The sequence below is a fragment of the Triturus cristatus genome, chromosome 7, assembly GCF_964204655.1.
Source record: "Triturus cristatus chromosome 7, aTriCri1.1, whole genome shotgun sequence".
Lineage (NCBI taxonomy): Eukaryota > Metazoa > Chordata > Amphibia > Caudata > Salamandridae > Triturus > Triturus cristatus.
In genome coordinates, this window is record NC_140590.1 from 55,894,796 (window position 1) to 55,915,702 (window position 20,907).

A 20,907-nucleotide genomic window follows, 5' to 3' on the forward strand; every position below is an offset into this window, starting at 1 on the left:
CCAGGGCTCTGGTCGTGGTTCCTTTCTGGCCTGGACAAGGAAGTAACTAATGCGTGTGTCTATGTTGCAGTGTCGGCGCCACCCGGACCGCAATCGGTAATGTTGCACCCTGTGAATCAAGTCCCACAACATGAGCAACATGGACGTGAGGGGGAATCACTGACCCTACATTCATCCATACTTCCACACTTGAATGTTCATAGACATGACACATCTGTGTGAAAATGAATGTTTAATGCACATTCAGTGGAGTGTTGTAGCAGGAGCAGTACAGGGCCATGCAAATCTCGCTTTACATTGTTGGCCCGTAGAGGGCCAGTCAGAGTCCTTTAGGGAATGACAAATTTATCGGAAGAGGAAGAGTTCAGTCCACAGTCTAATAGCTGTGTCATTGGTAACCAAACAGAATATGGCAGTCCATGTCGGGGTCCAATGTGAGTGTCGCAGAGTGTACCGGATGACAGTGGAAAGTGATGATGCAGAGGGCAGAATCAAGCAGAAACAGGCCATATGGCAGAGATGAATGCTACTGCGTCCTTCTTACCACTGAGGCAGAATCATCTGCATCTTCGTCCTCTGCTGTTTCCTGTGCCTCACATGTGGGTGGTGGTGTTCGGTCTCCAGCACTGTGTGCCAGTGACACCCCAGGGGCTGGAGGTGGAATGTCTGCCGCACTGTGTAGCACTGATACTTCAGGGGGCGGAGATGTGGATGGAGTGGTAGCAGCAGCATTCATCCACGCCAGGCCTTGTGGCAGCAATGCCATGAGGAGGGTCTGCAGGGCATTGAGGAACCCAGCTGCCTCTCGCTGATGTGCAGCCGTGGCAGCCGATCTTTCCGCCTTCGTCCGCTCCATGTTCTCCATGATCCTCCGCATGTGTCCCAACTTCCGGGTGACATCGCTGGAGCCACTCTGACTAGACCGTTGTTCTTGTCTCAGAGTCAGTACTCCAGCGATGTCAGCCATGGATCATTGGAGAGCATGGAGCGGACTGTGGGTGTCCGTTAGGGACTGTGAGTGGTCCCTGATGGGACTTTGACACCCACGTATGGCGTCTAGTTTGGCTGCCATGCGGTCGAACCCCACTCGCACCTGTTCAGCCAACTTCTTCTGGCACCTCAACACACAGTGTTGGAAGGCCATGTGTTGTTCATGGGGGTCTTGGGAGGCAGCCGTGGTGGTGGGTGCTGCCTGCTGTGTGGTCTGTGCAGGGGGTGGGGTCTCCTCGATGCAGCTGGGCTGTCCTGCTCCTGGAGGTGGCTTGACGTAGCTGTCAATGAACTCTTCGAGGGCGTCGGTGTCGAAGGTGTGGTGGTCCTCTTCATCATCAGTGAAGAGAGGTTCGGGCTGCTCTGCAGGAGGTGTTGGTTTTCTTTCTGCAATGTGAAGGGGAGATGCAGTTTAACATTATGTTCACATGTATGTTGAAACATTGTACATGTTTACATACAGACTGCATGACATGGTACATTGTGACTGTTTGGGAGGAGCTGCCTATTTGATGTGGGACAGTAGACATGTGTACTACATCATGGATGTGTGTTGGTACTTGTATAATTATCAACTCACATTTCCCTGCTATGCCAAATGTGATTGGCCAGTTTCTACACACAAGCGGCAGCAGTTGTGTCCTCTGTTCTGTTGTGATCGTGTTGAGGTTTGTACCACATTATTGTCAATGTTGATGTGCTCTGCATGTTATGTGTGTGTGCTGCATTTTGGGAGTCGCCCCTGCAGCTCTGATTTTGCTGCCCCTTATCCCTTTCATGCTTTGTGCCTTTGACTTCTGTGCTTCCACAGTGCTGAGATGTTGCATACTTGGGTACATTGGTCTCTTGGTAGGAGTTTGGGGTCTGGAGCATGGTTTGTCCGCAGATGTCTTGTTGACGTCAGGGGTTGTTTGTGCACGTGGATGTGTCAGAGTGTGACCTGCTCCTTTACAGATGTGGATTCACACTCAGCCACCTCAGTGTTGTGGCGTGCAACATTTCATGATATATTGACTGCAGCAATGCTATTCTTCATGCAGTGTCACTTGCATTGTCAGTGTTGCTCACAGACACGCTGCTTTGCTGGGTTTAACACATGTGCATGGGTTGGTTGTGAGATTGGTGGTGTGCGGGAAAGGCCCCCTCTGGGCACATAGTCGACGGGGGCTTACTTGCTGTTTCTTGGTGTGCTGCAGTGTGCCAAGGGGATCAGAGACATGCTCCAGAGTCATTGTGGGTGTGCACTGTGCTATGCTTAATTGTGCATGTGTGCCACTGTGCCCATCTCCCCCCGTCCCCCTAGTCCCTGGTCGTTACTCACCCTGTTGCTGTTGTGTCCGGTCATGTTGAGCAGTGTCCGGGCCCCCGACTCCTGCCACCGTCTCCTCACTGGTGACTGTGGACACCATTTCCTCCATCTTGTCCAGCTCCTCCTGTGACGCAGGACTCCCACCTCCAGTCTTCATTGCTGCCTTCTGGTTGTTGGCAAGTTTCTGCTTGGTTTTGCGCTTGACATCATTCCAGCGCCTCTTGACCTCTTCCATTGTCCTCTTCAGCACTCCGACTGCATTCACCTTGTCCACGATGGTCTGCCATAGTCCATTTTTTGTTGCCAACGACACAGTGTAGGTGACGAACAGTAGTTGATGGTGTTCTATCACCTCTGTTATCAGGATCCTGTTTTCCTGCGTACTGAACCGCGTCTTTCTCTTCTTGTCCGTGCCCTTCCCTGACACCGAGGTACCGGGCTGGGCCTCCGGGGGGCTTGTGGGGTTCTGGCTGCCCTCTGTACTTGCTCTGGCTACCTCGATTGTGCTTCGCAGTTGTTTTGCTTTTGTTTGTAATTTTGTTTCTACTTTTATAGTGATTTTTCCCGCCTGACGTGTGTGAATTGCAGGCCTGGCGCAGCTTATCACTTATTTTTTTAATGTGGTTGGGCCCATTGCAACTTTTTTCACGTTGGGGTTTAGATTTTTATAGCCGTCCCGGTGACTTTATTGCGGACATTTGACACGTTATCAGGAGACTATCGCTTGTTACCGCCGTGTTGTGAATAGGACGTTAACACAGAGTTATTTTCCCGCGATAGACGGCGATATGAAACATTGCATTAACCGATTTTGGTGATGATTACTGCACGTTCTTGAGAATATCCCCCAGAGTCCTTTTGCTTCTCTGCCCACCCTGCCCGCCTGCCCGCCCCCGATCAGGGGAGCTTTTTCTATAGGCCTTGGCTATTTCTGCGGTCCTGGGACACGTGTTTAAAATAAAAAATTAGGGGAACGCAATCTATGAAATTAAAGAAGTAGGGGCACCCCGTGCCCTGCCGAGCCCACCAACTTCGACCACTGGTCTGGAACCTGTTCAGGGTCTCAGCTTTCTCTCGGTATAAAATCTCAACACCCCCACACCCCCTCTCCAGGGGACGCTTCTTACAAGTGGTTCTGCGTTTCCTGCATTGTTCTGTGAATGAGCAGGTTCAAATCTGAAATGTCTCCTTCCACCACCTCTAAAGAGAGATCCTAACAGTGGAACATTCAGAGCAGTTCCTTCTTTTAAATCATTAGCTCCCTAAAATGACTCCATCTCAAAGACTGACCTTATGTTTTCCTCGTTGTACAAATCCACTCTTACATGCATTGACCAATAGTACTGCCCCCCCACCTCTCGTGCGTGTGATGTCTATTTCTAAAGATTCTTTGGGGTGGGGGGCGGGGGGGGGGGGTACCATGTCCATGACCACCCATAAACGTTTTTTAACACCTATCAAGTTTCAAAGAATGGTGCGTGCCGTTTGTGACCTCAAATGCTTGCTCCACGTTTGATTTTTTTTCATCAGCTTTCAGTATAAAGTTCCTTTTAACTCTTACAGAGCCCCCCCCACCCTCCCCCCGCTCTTTGCCAGCCCAGTCATGTTCTGAGGAAGTCCGGCCAGTTGTAAATTCCTGGCTAGCTGCTGATGCTAGTTGCGCCCGCCCCAGGATGGTATAAAATGGCCTCTCTTTGCAGCCAGACCCTTGTAAACGAAGGGCGAGTTATAAAAGAATAACAGTAGTTTGTAAGAAGCTGTCCACAGTCCGGTGAATGCTGCGCATCACTTACTTTGCTTATCTTTTTTCTCTACCGGGATGTGCTCTGCGTCCTGCCACTAGAGGGCGGCAGTGGCACATGTATGCATTTAGGAAGAACCCATCACGAGGGAACACAAAAGCATCTTTCATTGACACCCAACAGTGCCAGAGTAACGCGGTGCAAGCAACAGTCTGTCTGGTCACGGGCCAGTCACGTCCTACTAATAACAAGCATTTGCAAATGCAACAGGTCTCGCATTTACGCGAGCTTAAGCTATTAGTATTGTAAATGACAATGCCTTTCATTTATGTTTTAAAAACGAAAACACAAATAAAAGGCATTGTTATTTGCAATGTTAATAGCTCAAACTCGCGTAAATGCGCAGACCTGTTGCATTGCAAATGCTTGTTTTAAAGGTTCTTAGTTCGTTTGGAATGTTTGTGTGCTGTCTAAAACATTCCAAAGTACAAGTTCTTTGGCTCACAAAAAAAGTATGTCAACTGAAGTATGTTAATGTACCTCATTTATAAAGCGCGATGGGTACTCCCACGGAGTGTCCCTGCGCTAAGAGTCCACAATTCATTAGTGACCAGAGCAGACCTCCTAATGCAAAGAAGATATTACAAATGTCTTTAAAAAACAGAAGTTTTTCGTTTCTTTCCGACGATTGTTTCGGCCCGCTCCTGCCTTAGCTCGACATGGAGAGATTTCCACAGTTTTGCGGCTCAGTACCGGCAGGAGCGCCTTCCACGCCTGCTCTGGTTTTGCTAAGGACTAAAACCAGTGCAGCATCGGACGTCCTCAAACAGCGATTAGGATGGTAATGTTTGATCAAAGTGTTTAGGTGACAGGGGCCCCTCGAGATCATAATCCAGTGGCAAAAGCAAAGTGTTATAAAAGAGATTCTTTCCCTCATTGGGAGCCAGTGTAGGTGTCTCCGGGCAGAACCCTTAGGGGAGAACCTAGGGGGGTTCAGCAGCCTTCTAGCCGTATTATTCTGAACATGTGGAAGAGCTTTCGTACTGCCTCGGGAGCCCCCAGGAAATATATAGACAAAGATAGGGGCATATTATCAAGAAACGGCTTTAAAGTTATCGCCGCTTTAGCAGCAGAAAACTGCAGCTAAAGCGGCGATAATGGGCTTGACAATATGCCCTTGGGAATTCCCATAAAAGCCCATGTTGACACCAGAACGCGGGCTTCTATTGGAATTCTCAAGGGCATATTGTCAAGCCCATTATCGCCGCTTTGGTGGCAGTTTTCTGCCGCTAAAGCGGAGATAATTTTAACGCCGTCCTTGATATAACGCCCCATAGTGAGGCAGCTTTGAGACTGATGGCATCTCGAGCTTGGTGGGGAGGGTCTATCATCTTTTGTTTGTTGCAGTGAATGTACTTTTCTTTCTTTCACCACATGTAGAAGGAAGTTTGATTATCATCATATGTATTGACTTGATCTGATGAAAGATCTAAGAAAGGCTAACAGCAACTTTTTCCACCTGGCGTTGGAATTTAACACCAGTATGTCTGGCATCCCTTTCTTTGAACCTATTTGCCTGTGCCTGTTAAATCGTAGTATCTTTGAAAATTGGTTTGGTAGTAGTTTTTATGGCTGAGAGGAGAGGATTTTTTGTAGGAAGAGTCTCTACATGAGAACAAATTAGCATTTGGGACAAATCCCACTTTCGTTTTTTCTGTGTTTGGTTTGTTTGTGCAAAAAGAGAGACAGCCTTTCAGATTCCCTCCGCAACCATCAGCCTTCTTTTGTGAAGTGAAGGCTGGGCAGCCCTGGTATCAAAAGGGCTGTTCATGTCTGTTTCATCGGAATCCTAAGAATAGATAATTTTTATAACTTTCAGTTACTTTTGGACAGGATTAATTATTCAAGCAATGGAAGGGTCTGCTATGATTATGTTAAAAAGCCAGTTGTATTCTAGAAATGAAAAGTGCACATTACTCTAAATTACCAGCGGCAGCTCCTTCGTTAATGCGGAGGAGTGTCGCTCCGCCTGTTGTAAGTGCAGCAGGTACACACAGGATAATAAAATGGTAATTACCAAACCATTGTATTATTCTGTGTGCTGCCAGCCACACTAGCTCAAGTTTGGTGGTCGGGGTGGGGCAGATAAACTTCTGCGTATTGCAGGATGACTGCTTCAAGTGCGCATGACAAATTGACCGGCAGTGCAGCTCCAGGATTGGCTGGATTCGGAAGCAGGAAGTAAACCACCTTCCTTTCCAGCTCATTGCCTTCAGTAAGGGCAATAGGCAACATATTGGTGAGATTTACGGCTGGCCACACCCCACTTATTTTAAAACTTGCCATCCCTACCTGTAATGTAACCCTTTTCTCTGAAACGTTTCTATGTCTGAAATGTGCAGGGTGCGCAAGAGGCTTCTCTGCCAACCCTCCACACTCAATCAATCAATCACGGCATTTGTAAAGCGCGCTACTCATCCGGAAGGGTCTCAAGGCGCTGGGGGGGAGGGGTCCGTTACTGCTCGAACAGCCAGGTCTTGAGCTGCTTCCTGAAGGAGAGGTGGTCTTGGGTTAGCCGCAGGTGGATGGGGAGGGAGTTCCAAGTCTTGGCTGCCAGGTAGGAGAAGGATCTTCCTCCAGCGGTGACTCTGCAGATGCGTGGGACGGTGGCGCGGGCGTGGCTGGTTGATCGTAGCTGGCGGGTGGGCGTGTAGAAGGTCATTCGGTCGTTGAGGTACTTGGGGCCCAGGTCGTGGAGAGCCTTGTGTGTGTGGGTAAGGAGTCTGAACATGATTCTCTTGCTGACGGGGAGCCAGTGCAGGTCTTTCAGGTGTCCGGTGATGTGGCTATGACGGGGGATGTCCAGGATGAGTCGTGCGGAGGCGTTCTGGATGCGTTGGAGTCTTTTTTGTAGTTTGGCTGTGGTTCCGGCGTAGAGGGTGTTCCCGTAATCTAGTCGGCTGGTGACGAGTGCTTGGGTAACAGTCTTCCTGGTTCCTGTGGGGATCCATCTGAAGATCTTGCGGAGCATACGCAGGGTGTTGAAGCATGATGTGGAGACGGCGTTGACTTGTCTGGTCATCGAGACGGAGGAGTCCAGGATGAAGCCCAGGTTGCGTGCGTGGTCCGTAGGTTTGGGAGTGGTGCCCAGGGCAGGGGGCCACCAGGAATCATCCCAGGCGGAGGGGGATGATCCCAGGATGAGGACTTCCGTCTTGTCTGAATTCAGTTTCAGGCGGCTGTTCTTCATCCATTCGGCGACGTCTTTCATTCCTTCGTGTAGGTTGGCTCTGGCGGTGGCGGGGTCGTTGGTGAGGGAGAGGATCAGTTGGGTGCCGTCGGCGTAGGAAATGATGTTGAGGTTGTGTTGGCATGCGATGGCTGCGAGGGGGGTCATGTAGACGTTGAAGAGGGTTGGGCTGAGTGATGATCCTTGAGGTACGCCGCAGATGACTTCGGTGGCCTCGGAGCAGAACGGGGGGAGGCGGACTCTCTGGGTTCTTCCGGCGAGGAACGAGATGATCCACTCCAGTGCCTTCTCTTGGATTCCGACGTTGCTGAGGCGCTGTACTAGGGTGCGGTGGCAGACCGTGTTGAACGCAGCAGAGAGGTCTAGGAGGATGAGGGCCGCTGTTTCCCCGTTGTCGATCAGGGATCTGATGTCGTCGGTGGCTGCGATCAGGGCGGTCTCGGTGCTGTGGTTGGCCCGAAACCCAGACTGCGAGGGGTCGAGGGAGCCGTTCGTCTCAAGGAAGGCGGCGAGCTGTCTGTTGACGGTCTTCTCGATGAATTTGGCAGGAAAAGGAAGGAGCGATATGGGACGGTAGTTCTTGAGGTCGGTGGGGTCCGCCGTTGGTTTCTTCAGGAGGGCGCTGAGCTCGGCGTGCTTCCAGCTCTCTGGGAAGGTGGCGGTGTGGAAGGAGGTGTTGATGATGTCCCGGAGATGGGGTGCGATGATGGCGTCGGCCTTGTTGAAGACGTGGTGGGGGCAGGGGTCGGTAGGGGATCCGGAGTGGATGGTGTTCATAGTGCAGGTGGTGTCTTCGGTGCTGATTGGGGTCCAGTTGCAGAGGGTGTTGGTGGCGGGCGTTGGTTCGGTGGTAGGGTGCGTGGTCTGTACGTTGAAGCTGTTGTGTATGTAGGCGATCTTGCGGTGGAAGAACGAGGCAAGTGAGTTGCAGAGGTCTTGCGAGGGAGTGATGTCGTTGTTTCCGGCGCAGGGGTTGGAGAACTCTTTGACGATGCTGAAGAGTTCCTTGCTGTCGTGGGCGTTGTTGTCCAGTCGCTCTTTGAGTGCTGTCTTCTTGGTGGCGCGGATCAGCTGATGGTGTTTGCGGGTGGCGTGCTTGAGGGCGGTCCTGTTGACTGTAGTTTGGTCAAGCCGCCAGGCTTTCTCGAGGGTGCGGCAGTTCTTCTTGGAGTCCTTGAGTTCGTCGGTGAACCAGGGGGTTTTCTTGCTGCCGGGTCTGCTGGGAGGGTTCTTTAGTGGTGCGAGGTCATCGGCGCATGCGGTCAGCCATTTGGTGAGGTTGCTGGCTGCTTCGTTGGGGTCCGTTGTGCTGGTGGGAGGGTTCTGGCTGAGGGAGGTTGTGAGCTGCTCGGCGGTGATCTTGCTCCAGCTCCGGCGAGGGACCTGTTGCGGGTGGTGGTGGGTCGTGGTTCTTCTGAAGCTGAAGTGGACGCAGCTGTGGTCAGTCCAGTGGAGTTCGGTGGAGTGGCTGAAGGAGATGTGCTTGCTGGATGAGAAGACTGGATCAAGCGTGTGGCCGGCGTAGTGGGTGGGGGTGTTCACCAGTTGTTTGAGTCCGAGGTTGTCCAGCAGGGTGGTGGTGTTTCTGTCATTGTTGTCCTCCAGGTGGAAGTTGAGGTCCCCTAGGAGGATGTAGTCAACGAAGGGAAGGGTGTGCGGGCTGATGAAGTCTGCGATGGCGTCGCTGAATTGTGTGCGGGGTCCTGGGGGTCTGTAGACGAGGGTGCCTCTGAGGGTGGTCTTGGGGTTGGTGTGTATCTGGAAGTGGAGGTGTTCGGCGGCGGTGAAGGTTTCGTCGGAGTTGGTCAAGGTGCGGATGGTGTTCTTGTGTACGATGGCGATGCCTCCTCCCGTCTGGTTGACGCGGTCCCTCCGGGTGATCTTGTATCCATCCGGGATGGCTATGGCGATGTCGGGCACTGAGGAGGCGTTCATCCAGGTTTCTGTGAGGAAGGCGACGTCTGGCGATGTTGTGTCGAGGAGGTTCCAGAGTTCGATGGCGTGACGGTGGACGGAGCGGGTGTTGAGCAGGATGCATTTGAGGTGGTTGTTGCTGGTGTCTGGCTTGGCGGGAGCGGTGCAGGTCCGGAGACAGGTGAATTTGCAGTCTTGGCAGGTGAAAGGTCCGTGGGTGCATCTCGGGGTGGCTCGGTAGCAGGTGGGGTTCCGGCCAGGGTTGAGTGCGTTGAGGGTGGTGGGGTCGTACGTCCGTCGTGTTGGCTGGTGTTCTCGGGGACCAGGGGTACTGGCGCTGGGCGTGGTCCAGGCACGGACGGGTGCAGACGGGCTTGCCTTTGGCTCGCCTTCGGCACGCCAGCGGCGCGGGCGCGCAGCCGTCGCCATAAGAGGAAGGGAGGGGAGGAGGGGTCAGCTGGGAGGCGGGAGGGAATAACCAATCGGGGCGGGGGGGCGGGGCCGCACGGGAAGCAGCGGCGGGAAAACGGCGCGAAGGCAGCGAGCGCTGGCTGGGGCAGTCCGCTAGGCGTACGGGGCACAGCAGGGGAAGCAAGGGGGCGAACTGGCACACGGGGTACAAAAGAGAGAGGGAGATACAGGCACACGGGGTACAGTGGAAATGAGACAATGGGGCGAACCTGGCACACGGGGAACAGAAGAGAGAAGGGGTCTCAAGGGAGGCGGCGAGTGGTCGGAGCGCTAACCAGGAAGCAGAGCAGGCAGGAAGGCGGGCAGACAGGCGGAGCTGTAGCGGTGGGGAAGTGACCTACCCGAGGGTCAAGGGTCACTGACTCCGCCGCGCAGCGGTCGCCATAAGAGGGAGGGAGGGGAGGAGGGGTCAGCTGGGAGGCGGGAGGGAATAACCAATCGGGGCGGGAGGGCGGGGCCGCACGGGAAGCAGCGGCGGGAAAACGTCGCAAAGGCAGCGAGCGCTGGCCGGGGCAGTCCGCTAGGCGTACGGGGCACAGCAGGGGAAGCAAGGGGGCGAACTGGCACACGGGGTACAAAAGAGAGGGGGAGATACAGGCACACGAGGTACAGTGGAGATGAACCAATGGGGCGAACCTGGCACACGGGGTACAAAAGAGAGAGGGAGATACAGGCGCACGGGGTACAGTGGAAATGAGACAATGGGGCGAACCTGGCACATGGGGAACAGAAGAGAGAAGGGGTCTCAAGGCAGGCGGCGAGTGGTCGGAGCGCTAACCAGGAAGCAGAGCAGGCAGGAAGGCGGGCAGACAGGCAGAGCTGTAGCGGTGGGGAAGTGACCTACCCGAGGGTCAAGGGTCACTCTATAGGTATACTGTCTCCACACTAGGCTAAGTAGTTGTGTAGTATTTATTTGCTCAAAGGTTTTGTTAAGTGGGCCTTCTTCCTTCATTGGCACTGCAGTGTTGATAGTTTCAAAGGCTTGGATCCATACAGTGAAGGAGATAAACAAGTTAATGACGTTTTGTTTACAGATTACAGCTGTTGTGATGCTGAACTAAGACAAGTCTTTGAGAGGGTTTTCATAGAATACAGAGTTAACAATTCATTTGGGTCCTGCAAGAAATGCAACGACCTTCCATGGTGGGATATTGGGCGGTGAGACCTTCCTAAACTTGTAAGTGGCCAACCCCAAAGTTTGAAGATCTATAGACGCAGATCATCCACCCTCTCTAGTTTCCTGTGTTTCCAGGAGGCAGGTGATAGCCATACCAGCGTGAATTATAGCCTCTGGTATGGTTTGTGCAGCGTTGACAATCTTGCCAAGAATGGACCTTGGAAACCATGAAGTGATGGATTCATGCCATTGACTTATACTCCTACTTAACGCGCATTTCCCTGCCTGCCTGGCTGCCCTTGATGAAGTCTCCCATGTTTGCTCTCAGGGCTTGGGTCCATTCCTTAAGGGAGGAGACCAGGCCTCTTGACGCCTATGCTCTCTGAAACACCATTCCATCGCTGGCCTCTTCTTCAAGGCTAAAGCTCAGACTAGCTTCTTTAGTGGTGTCAGCGTGGGGTGACTGCACACAGGTTAGAATAAGAGCACTCTGAGGCTTCGAGTGGATACCTTTGTTAAATGACCCACTAACAAGGGAACATTGATCAGTGGGTTTAGATGATTTGCATGTCATTGCTTCATTTTCTGCATCTTTATTATTTGTCTTTCGGTAAACCAGCCAATGATGACCTCCTAAATGTTCTCTTAAAACTAGAAAATTGTTTATTTCAGACATGGAACGTTCTCATAGACCAATATACAAAATTATGCCTGTTAAGAACAATGCATAATATTCCAATACAATATTGTTTCGGTTGCGCTTCATGCTTTAGCGGTGTAGTCCCAAAGTCCTGTAACCTACCACTGTTACCATCACCCACTTTTATTGTACTCTATTGACATTGGAAGGATGAACACCCTGCTTACATCGGGTCTGCATAGCCTGGGGTCAAGTCCAAGTTTGTTTGGCTGTCCTAGGTGTAAATTGCCCATATCCTATCTGATGGTTGCTGTTTAAAGTTGTTTATGTTTGCTGTACATTTCTACACTATAATCTGCTACAGCTTCAGAAAGTTGTCTTTATAGCTAGGGACTGAAATAAGATGATGCTTTTTAGATGTCACTGCTGAGCTCCTGAGAGTTATTTCTCAGAGCAGTCTTTGGGTCTCCTTTTACCTCTTTAAGTGCCAGTAAATGTCAAGGAATTCCGAAAGGGGAAACTATAGGATTCTGCTAGTAGTAGGCATACATTGTATTTCAAGCCCCAGTTATAATTTCTGTCCTCCAGGTTCACACACGATTACAGAGGAGATGTTGTGCACTGTAGTGCACAAAACAGAGCCTAATAGAGACGCGTTTCGAGGCCTCCTTAAAAAAACTACCGGTGCTCAGCACCGGTGAGACCTGGCACACTTACAGCCCTGCCATCACTGCTACATACCGTCACTGCTACGCTGCCTGGGAAGGGCGATGGGTCCCCCCTAAATTTTGTAGAACCCGTCAAGTCTCCCATGGTTCTTGGCTTCTTCACTACGTCTCTGCTCTGTCTAAAGGAGATTTCTACTAAAATCACTAGAAGTATTAGACCCCTCCGACCACGACTTTGAAAAGGAGTGACGTGCGCTGTGTTGCGTTTCACTATGAATGGGATTGGGGCATGTACCCGTTGAGCCTAGAAGCATGCTAGAAGAGCTATTAAAAGCTAGAGCGTCATAGTCCTTACTTTGATTGGGCACTGTATTAACGTAACCCGGTCCTTAGAGACAATCAAAACGGTGCTGTCTTTCAGTTTTTGGACTCTCTCGCCCCCATGGCTTCTATTTTGTGCATAGTCTGCTTCTTGCATTCCTTTGCCTGCTAACAATGCCCCGGGGTCTTCAAGGCACTTTAACCAAAGCAGCCATTCCCAAGCTGGTTGGCATGACAAATGCGGGACTGGGGCTGTGTGTGGCGAGTACGGTGCTGAAGCCTTCCAACTTGCATTTTGTTTTCTTTTGCAGAAGTTTAACATGGAAAATGAAACTTCACAGCCGTAACCTCCAGCTGGGGGCCCGTCCTGTTCTCACAGCCTCTACAGGCAGTGCACGTCCTGGAATGCCAATAAGCCGCCGTTCGGCAGACCTACCCTCCAGAGAGCTGAACAGCAAACTGCAGCACTCCCGAGCGCTAGGAGGTCCAGGCCCGAGGTGCGGCACGAAAAAGAGCTCCCAAAGAAAACACGAAGTCCAGTCTACAGGCAGAGCGGAGGTTCAATGACCGGCATGTGCTTATGTTATGAAAGAGCAGCACGGCTGGGGGGGGTCAGTCGCAGGTCAGGAAAGCAAACAAGTACCGGGGGCGCGAGAGCTCGAATGACTGCTTCAAGCGTGACAGGAGCGCCGCCGTGACGCAGCTCGCCGCAGTTGGGAATTTGTAGGCGGGAAAGATATTTAGCAATTTTACCATGTTGCAGTCGGACAAAACAAAAGAGCGCTGGGCAACATGGGAAGTCCACCTCGTGGAAAAACTGACTGACAAAAACATTGCCTGTGAGCAAACACAGGCAGCGTGAGGGGAGGAGAGCAGTGCGCCCAAGCCGACCAGAGCCGTACACGTGCACATCGCGTGTCCGGGCGCGTGCCCATTCTTGTCCCCCTTCCAAACTGAAACCGACAACAGTAGATTTCGCCAAGGCGAGTAGCGCGCATGCGCTGCATTGCTAGGCGAGACCTAATAAACCAAGGGCAGGGACAGCTTTAACGTGGGTGAGCTGGGCCCAGGCCCAGGGCGCCAATTTTCTGAGGGGCGTATGGAGCTGTGTGCATTAAGGTTATTTATGCCAAGAGCAGCACCCTTCTCACTACAGCCTTGTCCTTGTCCCTGCCTGTTTGTTTCTGTCCCATTTGCCACTTAAAGTGGTTTTAGTCCTTCATCGTCTAATGGCAGCGATGTTTTTAACTCCCCTTTAGCCCTCTTCCTTGCCCTCCCTTCACCCTCTGACCCCTGTTGGCACACATCAACAGAACCATTTGAGTGAGGCAGCTCAGCTACTGGTGATTTAGGTGAGCTGGGGGATGGGGGATGTTTGTGTTCAGGTGCCAGTCCATGCTGTCACTGACAAGTGAACACAAATAGGGTAGAGGGCCCCCCTGCTGCCTCATTTAATTCATTACCATCAGCAAGAGCGCCAAATCTCTCTCCGCCCACGCCCCGGGTGCTATGTAGGCATAGACCGGCTCTGGCCAAGGGTACCTTGTTAATTTTGGCCAGGGGTCAGTGACACTGCAGCCATGTACCGAGGTATCGCAGTCACTTTGTGTACAGAGCAGTACATCCCAGTATTTGCAAAAGTGCCCCCATTATCTAGCGCAGGTCCATCACGCCACTAGCCACACATACCAGGCTACGACAGCACCCCCACTTTATCATACTCCATGGGCACCGACACCTCGGCCATACATGCAACACCCCCATTCATCGTACCCCATGGGCACCAACACCCTGGCCATACAAGCACCACCCCCATTCATCGTACCTCATGGGCACTGACACCCCGGCCATACATGCAGCACCCCCATTCATCGTACCTCATGGGCACCGACACACCGGCCATACATGCAGCACCCCTATTTTCTGTCCTCAGTTCAATGACACCCCAGTCATGCGCCGAGGCACCGTGGGTCCCCCATTAACTCTTTGCAGGGCAACAAAACCCCTGTCACATACCAAGGGCAGCAGTACCCCATGTTTATTTATTTATTTATGCATTGTTATAAAGCGTGTACTTTACCCGAAGGTGTCAGAGCTTTTACATTAGTACCAGTTACATTACAGAAGGACTTCAGAGTACATGGATTACATATAAGATACAAACAGATACCTGCGTCTAAACACAAAAAGAAAGCGTTACAATGGTGTGTACGAGAAATGTGCAAGTTAAACTAACAGCGTATATTTAGTGTGCCACTATTGAGAAGTGAGCGCAAAGTGTAAAGAACTAGCATAATGATATGAGATAGCATAGGTGTATGTGCATAAGCTACCAGTGTTGCTGCCCATCCATAGACTGTTACCCCTGTACCACCTTTTCCACAGTTGTGCTCTTCTCACCATATGGTCTCCCCTTGCAGGCCACGAGGGCGCTGACCTCTTGGTTGAGTGGGTGCCCACCTCCCTGCCGTGCCTGGAGGGAGAAAGTGCCACACTTAAGTGCCACTACGTTCCGGAGAAGGCTGACATGGTGACCTGGAAGAAGATCACCCAGGCGGCCAGGTACGAGTCTGTGGTCACCAATGTCACCACCGGTGGGAATCCGGAGGACAAGTTCTACTGCGTGCCAGGACTGGGCTCAGCCAACCTGACCATCAGCGCGGTGGAGAAGGCAGACTCCGGCCTCTACATCTGCAAGGTGTCCAGAGGGGGCAAGTCCCGCAGCTCCTGTGGCACCTACCTACGTGTCCTGAGTAAGTACCGCAGGGAACCATGGAAGGAGGCTCCCCACCAACCCTGCTGGAGGTTCATAGCTGCCAGAGGCCCTCTTCAGCCTCTTCTAGCTGATAGCCAACACTACTCTAAACTAGGGTGACCAACTGGCATGGGTACAAATTCAGGACAGTCAGTGTAAAAATTCAGGACAAAATTTCAGGACAGAAGGTGAAAATTCAGGACCAAAATTTGGGAGAAAACATACGTTTTACAGACATATCAAAGGAGGTCGCACAATAATTTATAAGTAAGTAAATAGACAACCAAAATAGGTACAAGTCAAAATACGTTTATATAAGATTGAGACAATCATGCACAGTTTTTTCGCAGGGCCTTTCTGCAATCAAGATTATGCTAATGTAACAATAAACATTAAACAGTATTTTTTTATTTGTATGTTTAAATCTAACTTTTAAATGTACAGTGAAACACTGTTAGTTATTTTATTTTTATATTCTCCAGCATGGCGCCAAGACGAAAACAGAATGCCTTGCCCTAGTCTGATGCAGTGGAAAGCACACCACATGCTGTCACTCCAATAGGGCCCATTGTCATTCTATATGTGATAGTCGGCTGCAGTCTCAGAATGACAACGGTCAGTCTGCGCGAGGTCCGGGAGGGGCCGCTGCAGGCAGACAGCCTCAGTCCACAGTCTGCGCGAGGTCCGGGAGGGGCCGCTGCAGGCAGCCTCAGTCCGCAGTCTGCGCGAGGTCCGGGAGGGGCCGCTGCAGGCAGGCAGCCTCAGTCCACAGTCTGCGCGAGGTCCGGGAGGGGCCGCTGCAGGCAGCCTCAGTCCGCAGTCTGCGCGAGGTCCGGGAGGGGCCGCTGCAGGCAGCCTCAGTCCACAGTCTGCGCGAGGTCCGGGAGGGGCCGCTGCAGGCAGCCTCAGTCCGCAGTCTGCGCGAGGTCCGGGAGGGGCCGCTGCAGGCAGCCTCAGTCCACAGTCTGCGCGAGGTCCGGGAGGGGCCGCTGCAGGCAGCCTCAGTCCGCAGTCTGCGCGAGGTCCGGGAGGGGCCGCTGCAGGCAGGCAGCCTCAGTCCACAGTCTGCGCAAGGTCCGGGAGGGGCCGCTGCAGGCAGCCTCAGTCCACAGTCTGCGCGAGGTCCAGGAGGGGCCGCTGCAGGCAGCCTCAGTCCGCAGTCTGCGCGAGGTCCGGGAGGGGCCACTGCAGGCAGCCTCAGTCCACAGTCTGCGCGAGGTCCGGGAGGGGCCGCTGCAGGCAGCCTCTTCAGTGTAAAAGATAAGTGGGAGAGGCCCCCCAGTGAAAACTTTTAAACTCATGGGGCCTCTCGCAGGGAAACAGCATACCTTTAATGAAATTTCCCAATTTGATTTTAGAATGATGTCTGTAAGGCATCAGTAAACGGACGCCTTGCGGACATCATACTAAAATAACGGACGGTCCGTGAAATTTACGTACGGTTGATCTCCCTGCTCTGAACCTGGGCGCAGGCAGCTGTCGCTCAGAGCACCCAATCAAAGCTACAGGCTCCCGCAGCAAAGCGCTGCTGGCCACAAGTGCCAACCGGAAGAGGAGTCATGGGCATCAGGGGGGCACATGGCAGTAGTACAACTGACAGACCTTGGACTGACAGGAAGTGAGCGTCACGCCGAGGGAGACCCCACCTCCCCCCTTCCTTGGATCAATCATGGCCTCCGCTCATGTCTGTCTTCATTTCCAGGTCACCTCTTCTTTCATTCTTTGTTCACACCTCATTCTACCCCTGCCAGTCCTATTGCCCCTCAGTCTTTTTTCCTCCCACCTGCCCCAAAGAGCAAAGGGAGGTCAGGTGGTCTCCAAAGACCAGGGGGCATATCATCAAGAGCAATATCGCCGCTTTAGAGGCGCTGTTTGCCGCTAAAGCGGCGATATTTTTATCGCCCTATCAGCAAGCTGTCGCTAACAGTTGTTAGCGACAGTTTACTGGCAATAGCGCCCCTTGTCAGCATGCCTCCCATCGCATCGCTAATGAGATGCAAAGGAGGCGTGCCTGACAAGACTCCCTTGGGAAAATATCGCTAACCCAGCTTCGTCATATTGACAACGAGGGTTAGCGATATTTAAAATCACGCTAAGTATGCCTTAACGCAGGAATTTAACGTCTGTTAAGTTCCTGACTAAGGCATACCTAACATGGGGGGTGGATTGTGTGGCTAAGACCACAGGCCCAATCATCTAGGATATCGCCGTTTTCCACCATGGAAAACGGCGATATCCACACTATCTCTGGAATTTTTATCGCCTCGGCGATGCACGTTGTTGATAACGCGCTAACCGGGCGATAAATTCCAGAGATAGCCGGCGATAAAAATGCAAGTGCTAAGCGCGCTTTGCGATATTTATCGCCGGCCCCTGATAATATGCCCCCAGGTGCTTTCAGCCGGCGTCTGTGAGGATGGGGTCGGGAGGTTCAAGGCTGCGCGTGCCAGGGTCCAATGCCCGTCAGTTTACTATGCGTGGTAGAGCTGCATATACAGGTATAAAAGGTACCTCCTCTGCCATGAGCATTGTACGGGTACCTGAGAGGCAGCACCCCGTGTCATGAACACTGTATGGGTACCTGAGGGCATGCACCTCCGTGCCATGAACACTGTAGGAGTACCCGAGGGGCTGGTGCCCCCTCTGCCATGAACACTGTACGGGCACCTGAGGGACAGGTGCCCCCTCTGCCATGAACAATGTACGGGTACCCTATGGCAGGCGCCTCCTCTGCCATGAACACTGTACGGGTACCAGAGGGGCAGGTGCCCCTTCGCCATGAACACTGTACGGTACCTGAGGGTCAGGCGCCCCCGCTGCCATTAACACTGTACGGTTACCTGAGGCCAGTCACTCCCCCCCACCTCTGCCATGAACACTGTACGGGTAGAAGAGAGGCAGGTGCCCCCTTTGCCATAAACACTTAACGGTTACCCAAGGGGCAGGTGCCCAGTCTGCCATTAACACTGTAGGGGTACGTGAGGGAAGACGCCCCCTCTGCCATAAACACTGTCCAGAACCTGAGGGCAGGTGTCCAGTCTGCCATGAACACTGTACAGTTACCTGAGGGCAGTCACTGCCCCCCACCTCTGCCATGAACACTGTACGGGTACCTGAGGGGCAGGTGCCCCCTCTGCCATGAACAATGTATGGGTAACGGAGGGGTAGGTGCCTCTCTGCCATGAACACTGTACGGTTACCTGAGGGCAGACGCCCTCTCTGCCATAAACACAGTTGGGGTACCCGAGGGCAGGTGCCCCTCTGCCATGAACACTGTAGGGGTACCTGAGGGCAGGCGCCCCCTCTGCTATGAACACTGTACGGTTACTTAAGGCCAGTCACTCCCACCCACCGATGCCATGAATACTGTACAGGTACCTTTTGGGCAGGTGCCCCTCTTCCATGAATACTGTATGGTTACCTGAGGCCAGTCACTCCCCCCCACCTCTGCCATGAACACTGTACGGGTACCAGAGAGGCCGGTGTCCCCTCTGCCATAAACACTGTACGGTTACCCGAGGGGCAGGTGGCCAGTCTGCCATAAACACTGTACAGTACCTCAGGGCAGGTGCCCAGTCTGCCATGAACACTGTACAGTTACCCGAGGGCAGTCACTCCCCCCCCCACCTCTGCCATGTACACTGTACAAGTACCTGAGGGCAGGTGTCCCTCTGCCGTGAAGGATTGTACGGGTACCCGAGGGCAGACCCCCTCTGTGCCATATACACTGTACAGGTACCCGAGGGCAGGTGCCCCCTCTGCCATGAACACTGTACGGTTACCTGACGGCAGTCATTGCCCCACACCTCTGCCCTAAACACTGTAGGGGTACCCGAGGGGCAGGAGCCCCCTCTGCCATAAACACTGTAGGGTTACCCGAGGGCAGGTGCCCCTCTCTGCCATGAACACTGTATGGGTACCCGAGGACAGACACCCTCTCTGCCATAAACACTGTACAGTACCTGAGGGCAGTTGCCCCTCTGCCATGAACACTGTACGGGTACCTGAGGGCAGACATCCTCTCTGCCATAAACACTGTACGGTACCTGAGGGCAGGTGCCCCTCTGCCATGAACACTGTACGGTTACCTGAGGGCAGTCACCCCACACCTCTGCCATGAATACTGTACTGGTACCCGAGGGGCAGGTACCACTTCTGCCATGAACACTGTACAGGTACCCGAGGGCAGGTGCCCCCTCTGCCATGAACACTGTATGGGGTACCAGAGGGGCTGGCCCCCCTCTGCCATGAACACTGTATGGGCTACCTGAGGGGCAGGCCCCCCTCTGCCATGAACACTGTTGGGGTACCCGAGGGCAGGTGCCCCTCTCTGCCATAAACACTGTACGGGTACCCGAGGACAGACGCCCTCTCTGCCATAAACACTGTACAGTACCTGAGGGCAGTTGCCCCTCTGCCATGAACACTGTACGGGTACCTGACGGCAGACATCCTCTCTGCCATAAACACTGTACGGTACCTGAGGGCAGGTGCCCCTCTGCCATGAACACTGTACGGTTACCTGAGGGCAGTCACCCCCCACCTCTGCCATGAACACTGTACTGGTACCCGAGGGGCAGGTACCACTTCTGCCATGAACACTGTACAGGTACCCGAGGGCAGGTGCCCCCTCTGCCATGAACACTGTATGGGGTACCAGAGGGGCTGCCCCCCCCTGCCATGAACACTGTATGGGCTACCTGAGGGGCAGGCCCCCCTCTGCCATGAACACTGTTGGGGTACCCGAGGGCAGGTGCCCCTCTCTGCCATGAACACTGTACGGGTACCCGAGGACAGACGCCCTCTCTGCCATAAACACGGTACAGTACCTGAGGGCAGGTGCCCATCTGCCATGAACACTGTACGGTTACCTGAGGGCAGTCACTCCCCCCCACCTCTGCCATGAACACTGTACTGGTACCCGAGGGGCAGGTGCCCCTCTGCCATGAACCCTGTACGGTTACCTGAGGGCAGTCACTCCCCCCACCTCTGCCATGAACACTGTACTGGTACCCGAGGGGCAGGTGCCTCCTCTGCCATGAACACTGTATGGGTAACCGAGGGCAGGTGCCCCTCCGCCATGAACACTGTATGGGTACCTGAGGGCAGTTACCCTTCTGCCATTAACAGTGTGCGGGTACCCAAGGGGCAGGTGCCCCTCTGCCATGAACACTGTAGGGGTACCCGAGGGGCAGGTGTCCCCTCTGCCATAAACACTGCAGCAGTACCCGAGGGGCAGACACCCCCTCTGCCATGAACACTACGGGTACCCAAGAGGCAGGTGCCCCTCTGCCATGAACACTGTACAGTTACCTGAGGGGCAGGTGCCCCCTCTGCCATGAACAGTGTAGGAGTACCCAAGGGGCATACGCCCCCTCTGCCATGAACACTGTACGGGTACCCGAGGGCAGGTGCCCCTCTGCCATAAACACGGTACGGTACCCGCGGGCAGGTGCCCCCTCTGCCATGAACACTGTAGGAGTACCCGAGGGCAGGTGTCCCTCTGCCATGAACACTGTATAGGTACCGGAGGGCAGGTGCCCCTCTGCCATGAACACTGTACAGGTACCCGAGGGCAGGTGCCCCCTCTGCCATGAACACTGTAGGAGTAACCGAGGGCAGGTGCCTATTCTGCCATGAACACTGTACAGTACCCAAGGGGCAGGTGCCCCTCTGCCATGAACACTGTATGGTATCCGAGGGGCAGGTGCCCCTCTGCCATGAACACTG

At 53.3% G+C, this 20,907-nt stretch overlaps 1 protein-coding gene across 1 annotated transcript in view; it reads left to right on the plus strand.

Moving 5' to 3' along the window:
- CD79A (CD79a molecule) overlaps positions 1 to 20,907 on the plus strand; it is a 184,294-nt gene that overhangs the window by 108,597 nt on the left and 54,790 nt on the right. Inside the window, exon 2 of the mRNA XM_085615606.1 lies at positions 14,843 to 15,175. Coding sequence (XP_085471732.1) covers positions 14,843 to 15,175 — 333 coding nt within the window. The remainder of the gene's footprint in view (positions 1 to 14,842; positions 15,176 to 20,907) is intronic.